Source organism: Manduca sexta, unplaced genomic scaffold, assembly GCF_014839805.1.
Source record: "Manduca sexta isolate Smith_Timp_Sample1 unplaced genomic scaffold, JHU_Msex_v1.0 HiC_scaffold_3230, whole genome shotgun sequence".
NCBI classification, from domain to species: domain Eukaryota; kingdom Metazoa; phylum Arthropoda; class Insecta; order Lepidoptera; family Sphingidae; genus Manduca; species Manduca sexta.
In genome coordinates, this window is record NW_023594276.1 from 1 (window position 1) to 7,821 (window position 7,821).

A 7,821-nucleotide genomic window follows, 5' to 3' on the forward strand; every position below is an offset into this window, starting at 1 on the left:
TTTTTAGCTGGCAATATAATATTAATACAGAATTAATTTCTACGTAATACATATATAAAATCACAATGAAATTATTCTATGCCTGTCAGAAAAATCTCTAGATCTTCTGTACTGTATAAACCCTTTGGAAGTTTTGATTTATATACTTATTATGTAACAGTAGTTCTGTAATACAATATAGTATCAACATTTTATTTAGGTAAATTGTGATATATCGTTGTTTGTATGATTTGTTACTGATTTATTTTAACATGATAGTAGACGAATTACATGTCAATCTTTTTAAATGAAACCATACTTTCTGAAGTTAAACGTGATACGCGCAAATCGAGACGTAATATCTCATATTGCTAATTACTTAATCTTTTAACATTTTTAATGACATATATCATCCACTGATAAAATATTAGCTTAAAACTTTGTAGCATAATATAATCAATAGAGTAATTGGTGTACAGTACAGTACCAAACATTGACATCCATTTTTTGATTTCCAACTGTTCGTAAATATTAGGTGTAGTATTATTAGTACTGTGTTTGTAATGCTATGTTTTTCAGATTTTCCGAAATTAATTACACTCAAAATATATACGGTAACTTATAATAATATTATTTTTTAGAAATTGGTTAACAAATACATTCACATCGAGAATTGCTCATACACCACCTGTTATTATGTATACTTCTAAGGTAAAATTAATTATAATGATATAACTATAGGAATGATTTAAATAAAATATTAATAAAAGATCGACTTTTATTTCAGTCCCATTTGGTTGTATACTTTTATGTTATAATTTACTTGCAAACGTTTTGTGGGGGTGTATGGGCAATTTACTTAAATCTTCAGTCACTATTTCAAACCTTGTATGAAGTATAAGATATTATATAAACAACGATGTAAAGTTCTTAATATATAAAAATGCGCTAATTTTGCTAAAATTTTATATATATTCCCACAAACGTGTCATGTTGATACTTAATTGTTTATGTTACACACCCTTTTTATTTTTATGACATACCTTCACCGTTTCAGTTATAATATTAAAAATAACACTGAAATATGAATCGAAAGAGAATGATTTATTTCTAATACAGCTCAGCTGGTTACAGCTCTATTTTATCCAAGTTTCAAACTTCTACTTATAGGATGCTAAAGATGAAGACGAAATTAAGCGTCAACCCCTGCTTAACGGCGAAGATAAAGTTGCCGAGGCAGGGAGTCAAAAGGAAGCAACGCCTTCTAAGCAAGAAGAAATAAAGGGAAACAACACAAAGACAGATATAATCAACTCTGCCCAGGATGCCCCTTCAGAGTAATAAATTTGTATTAACCCCGACTATATACAACAAAGTAAGTATTACAACCTATCTACAAGTTGCTATTGGTCTTCTTCCACAGAATAAATATTGTATTGTTTCAGGAGTATAATTTTTTATTTACCTTTAAATATAATAAAAACAGGTTATAATGAGCCCAACCTTTGATTACAATCACATAATCACTATTTATTTTTATAATGTGAAAGATGAAATTTTAAGTGCTAGTCAAAAACTGTGCAGTATAATCATGAATAATATAATCATCAATGTACCATTAAAAATATAGGCCAAGGTGTCAATTTTCAAATTCCAGCTATCAAAAGCGCACTGAAACAGGAAAACCTAAACCCAGAAATAGAAGAAAAGCTTCTTCAACTGCAGCGATATCAAGAAAAACGAATGAAGCCTGAGGTACAAGTAGAAAGAGAGGTTCGTCCCGCAAGTACGATGTCTCCATCGCCCCGTTGCGTCGCCGGGCCGTATCTTCCCGCCACGACGACGACGACGAGTGGATCGACAGCAGCCCGCGCAAGCGCGCTCGCGCTGCTCGGCCGCCGTCCCGCCGCCGGCGCCGCCGCCACGCGCGCCGCCCCGCGCCCCCGCCGCGCCGCCGCGCCGCCCGCGCCGCACGCGCGCCTGCGCCGGCACGCACCCGCCGCCCGCGACGCCCTCCACACTACTGGAGGAGCGTCGTCGCCGCCTCTAATCATTCACGTTTGCAAATGCTACTCTTCAAGCACAAGGAAATGCTTAAAAAAGACATCATTAAGAAAAGGGGACTCCTCGAAAAAGAACTTGGTGTCGATATACAGGTGATGTTACACTATTGTTGTTATACAAATTTAGTCAAACATGTTATCCTGATAACTAAAATAAAATAATAATACAGAAAAAGAGAACTTTCCGTCAAGAAATAGCTTTACGAACTCGCGCCGAGCGCAGCAAACAAGAAGAGGTTCGATGTGGAAAACGGCGTAGTGGTGGGAACGTGGCGTCTACTCCCAAACCTAACAAAAGAACAGGCAAAAAGAGAAACTTCTTTGCATTTGCCGTACTCTTATGACAATACTAAGTGAGTTGCCATGACTACTTACATATAAATATTAAAAGTGGTTCCTACTTAGGGCTCTGGTGCGAGCAAGTTTCTTTTCCGACATAAAATGGCCATCTAAACACTAGATGCCAGGTTTGTTATAAAAAATCTGTAATGATGCAGGAGCATATGTTGAGCGTCATAAAATGAGCATAAATAAAACATATGCGCTGCTGATATGAATCTGGTAGAGCAGTAGCGCTCATTTTACATACGTAGCGTTAGCCGTCGCATTGGTTTATGGGTTCCTTAGGCTAATACGGGTCGTGCCTGACGTGTGGAGAGCCGCACCGACGAATTATTAATTGTTCTGACACAGCAGCTAGTGCGTTAATTCAATCTCGTGCCGTAATATAAAACAATACGACTACAACAGATATCCAACAAATAATATTAATTTTGAAATTGAATATAAAACAGTATATAAATGATACTTATAGCCTGTTTATTATTATAAATACAATGTTTATAACAATAGTTTTGAAAGAAATCATGTTATTTTGACATTTCAAACTGAAAATTTCGTTTTATTGAAAATATTTTTTACGACCAATAACATGAACTTTTGAAATTGTCAAGTTGGGTCTACGTTATATATTTGTACATGCTTTAAAGCTACAATAAAAAAGGGTATGTATTCTTTACCATATTATTTATTCCAGATTTTATGTTGGTTGCGAACATTGTAGCAATTGGTTCCACGGCGATTGTGTTGGGGTGACCGAAGAAATGAGTAAAACAATGGAAGAGTATGTGTGTCCTGATTGTCGACGCGCAGAGGAAACACAAGAACTTTACTGCTTATGTCGACAGCCCTATGACAATTCGCAGTAAGTATTTTAACTTAGCGAGAATACGAATTCGGATGACATTAAAAGTTTTAATGAGGTAGTTACGTCAATGTTGGCAATAATGGGATGACCGTGTTTCACTGTTTCGTCAAAATTATTTGATGACGTAATTACAGGTTTAGTGTTTCAATTTTTTATTTTTTAATCGACCGACAGGTCGACTACTGTCGTATTAAATCATATAATATAAAATGTTTAGGTTAAATAACAAATGTTATAAATAGTCCCTAGTAAGAAGAGGAAATTTCCACCATGGTTTACGTATCCATTGAAAAAAACAAATACCGGTTAAGATATCGGAACTATGAGAACCTTCGTGATAAAATTAAATATAAACTGCCTCGAATTTGAGATCATACATTGCTGAATCAGTGGTGCACTGACTATAATAAGTTTCTTATTAAATTAGTTATTACTAAAGACCATAAATTAATTTTGCCAATTTGTAATTATAAGTGCGGCAGCAATACTTCCTAGCCATTCATGTGTGCACCTAAACGATATCAAAGTTGAAAATGTATGTGATATTGCCAATTTGTTCGCATCAAATTTCTTTTCTATATATTCCCATAACGGTAATTCAGATTCTATCTTGCGCAAACTGCTCTAGTCGCAGCTTATTATCTGCACTGTCTGTCTCGTCACTTTAAAAAATACCTAACACCTAATCTAAATGGTTTTAAACAAGGTCGATCAATACAAACGAATTTAACTTGCTTTATTTCTGACTTGGCCCCAGAAATAGACAAGGGTTTGAGTTGATACTATATGCACAAATTTCAGCAGGACTTATGACAAAATGAATCATTCACGTTTGGTTAAATAACTCTTATCTGTATATGCATACAATCATGATTAATGTTCGATTACACGTCGCATGAGTATAGCGCTGTATCTGGAGTGCCTCAGGGTTCCTATTTGGGCCCCCTTCCATTCATAGCATATGTCGATAACAGATTCTTACATTCATCATAAATACACAGTTTTTGCTGACGTCTGACGTCTTAAAATTTATTAAATTATTACAATATATTGTCACTAATCCAGTCAAACTTAGATATCGATTCATGGTGTAACGCTAATCTTATGATGTTGAATTCGGGAAAATGTTCCTATATTCACTAAACCAGGAGACATCATCGGGTATTTTCATAAAATTTAAACCGTCTTCAAAAACAGTTAAAAACCAAAAAATAATTGAATATAGGCTGCGGACCACGACTTAGACACTCCCGTCACAGGAAGAGGGCCATCGCGGAGCTGTAGTTGGTATGCCGTTCGTTGTATATACGTTAGAGACGGCCCGGCGGTCGCCCGAAGATCTATTAAGAAATCAAATCAAATCCAGGCGGTTCAACGCCGGGTCGTAAGGCACGGTGAACTTACCATAACAGTCCAGTCGCCCCCCATGAAGGCGTGCGGTAGTCGTAACGCACTTTCTCCGCGAAACTAAAAAAAAGTATCGCAAGAATCCCGGTTTATTCAGTTCATACTCAGCCTGTAGAATCGGTACAACGTGTAACCATGAGGTACTTGACGTTCACCACATACAGGTCCTTATAAAAATCGTCTTGCTTTCTTTATTTTGATTTCTTTACGCAATCGGCGAAAATAGCACACCCTTTTATTTTGATACAGATGTGGATTAACACACAATTCACACCGAGTTTTGCTGGAGCACTTTGGGTTATCGATACCCTACCGGCTTTCCAGACAGCCGCGTACCCAAATCTTCAATGTACTATAAAACCGAATTAATGTTGGATATCATTTGTACATACGTAAGGATTTTTCACTATCTACAATAAATTTTTTGACTTCGGCATATTTTTTGATTACCTCAATAATTTCAGTTACAAATGTGGAAGTTGCTTTAAACCGCAATTTATTATGTTTAAACTTGTGGTGAAGCTTACTAATCCATAATTTTTCTTTGGTAATTTTTGTACATTTTATTACTTTTATTAGTTAATTAAGCCTAATTAAAATATATAAGACTAGTGAAGAAATATATTATGTACTGCTGATTACCTATTTCAATAAGTATACACCACGCCGAGAGCCCTCGCACCGCGTCGCGTCGTGACAATGCTGTCGTTTTAGTACAGGCTGCAATAGATCTACTCGTACGTTCACATGAATGATTTTCGGGCGCAGCTAATACGTTCCAAAGCTTTGACATGTGAATGTGTTATGTGACTAGGCTTGTTAATATTGTAATGTGAATATAATTATAATTATTCATTGCAGGTTTTACATTTGCTGTGACCGGTGTCAGGATTGGTTTCATGGGCGATGTGTTGGAATTCTACAATCTGAAGCTGATAACATTGATGAGTATATATGTCCACACTGTCAAAAAAAATTCTGTGAATTTTGCAAACATGAAAGAATTAACACCCAAAGACTTTGAAAATTTAAAGAGGCTTGTAAAACAAATACAATTACACAAAAATGCTTGGCCTTTTATGGAACCTGTAGATCCAAGAGAGGCACCTACTTATTACAAAGTTATAAAGGAACCAATGGGTATGTATGTCTTGTAATGTTATTAAGAGCACATATTGTTGTGTTACTAGTGTTGCTACTACAGCAATGTGATAAAACACATACGCCTTGGGTATACTAAGCTACTGCGAATATACCCGTTTCGTTATCCGCATGCTTGAAGTACTCATTTTCACATGCTAATCGAGCCGAGGCCGCTGGACTGGCATGTTTGAATTCATTACGCCAGTGCAGAACAATACGTCTGCCGTATATTGAATTATTCTTACTTCAGTAATCACTTTAAAGTTTTTTTTAGTGTATGCAGCATGTATAAAGTTAACATTACATTCAATAGGTAATTTTATGAATATCAGTATTACTAAATTACCCCCGCCGCGCCCGTCTGTTTGAAAGAGATAAACTCAAAAATACCAAACGGGTTTCCATACGGCTTTCATCAATGGACGAAGACTGATTAAACACAAATGTTTATGAGTACAATTCATAAATGTTTTGTATAAACTGGTTAAAATATGACGATGTTTGTAGAAGATATCGGAAAAAAAAACAAATCCTCTAGGAGCTTGCATTGAAAACACTGCATAATCTTACGGGTTGTCGCAAAATTAAAACTATAACGTAACAAAATAAATTCAAACGGTCTCACACCGACACAACACGCGTGATAAAACTGCCCCCGCGCAGCATCGTCCGCGATCTTCAACTATTGTTGCTATAAGCCGAGCCATGAAGCGCGCTGAGAGAGACAATACGACAAAATAAAAAATGTAGGCATATATGTTTTGCTACCGCGGTAAAGCCGGGGCGGGACGCTAGTGTATCATAATATAAATTATAGTAATAATTTCAAAACTCAAATATAATTTTGTATTTTTTACAGATCTGCAGACTGTGGAACGAAAAGTGAACGAACAAATATACAGTACGTTAAGTGAGTTTATTGGTGATATGACTAAAATATTCGATAATTGTCGGTACTTTAATCCAAAAGACTCGGAGTTTTATAGATGTGCGGATGGTTTAGAAGCATTTTTGCACAAAAATTAAATATTTTCGTGAAAAGTTATTTGAAAGTACGCAATGATGACAGTGCCAGTGGGAAAGTGTTGTAACATTGAACATTCACGCGGTTTGGTGCAGACTATACCACTCTAAAAAATATATTTCATTTGCTAATTTTTCCCTACGATCTGTCTGTAAATTGTAAAGAATGTGATTAAATTTACAAATAAATTATAAATTATACATAATTTGTTGAAAATATCTTTGGAGTATGTCAGTTTCAATATCAGGTATTTATTGTATTTATTAAATGCTTCATTTTACTTTCTTAAGGCTGACACTCTTTAGATATTATGACAGTGATTGTCTGTTTACGTATACAGTTGTGAGATATTATGTTAGCTAATGTAATTTAGCGACTTTAATTAGTAAGTAGAGTAAGGGAAGTATATTGTATGTAAGTAATAAATTTTTAATATACAAATGAATTATTATTTTGTACCCTACAAATATTAAATTTGGACCAGTGAGAATAAAAATTGTTTGACACGCTTAATATTATAAAAGTCGACAAAGATTTTGATGACATGATCAAAATCAGACCTTGTGTCATGTCACAACTGACATAACAAATTGTTTCCTACGACAGTACATAGTCATACCCCTATTCTCGTGTGTTTTATTAAATATTCTAATACTCATTTTATGTTTTACAGACTACTCTATGCTCCCAAATAAATAGTGACAAAATGAATATTATCTACATTACACGTATAATACAATAGCTGGCAAATAAAATTAAGTGAAAACTTGTGAAGCAAGCATTACTTGGGCAATTCTCTGAACTACAAAAAAACAGGTTTTTCGTCAGATAATGTATGTTTTTCGGTCATTTTTAATTATATCTATATTTTATACTGTACTTAAACTAGTTTTCTACCAAGGCCTATTCATATTTTTTTGTATAATATTATAATAATCCAGTAAAAAAAAATTAAACATGCAAAATCTCATTCATATGGCGCGTCCGCACGTCCAACT

The 7,821-nt window shown here is 35.0% G+C and overlaps 1 protein-coding gene across 1 annotated transcript; it reads left to right on the forward strand.

Moving 5' to 3' along the window:
- Nucleotides 1-2,379: 2,379 nt before the first annotated feature.
- LOC119192823 (nucleosome-remodeling factor subunit NURF301-like) lies at nt 2,380-6,945 on the forward strand. The gene is made up of 4 exons (XM_037446578.1): nt 2,380-2,395; nt 3,079-3,246; nt 5,518-5,796; nt 6,659-6,945. The coding sequence occupies exons 2-4, from the start codon at nt 3,168-3,170 to the stop codon at nt 6,823-6,825; spliced, it is 525 nt and encodes a 174-aa protein (XP_037302475.1). The 5' UTR covers nt 2,380-2,395; nt 3,079-3,167; the 3' UTR covers nt 6,826-6,945.
- Nucleotides 6,946-7,821: the final 876 nt, after the last annotated feature.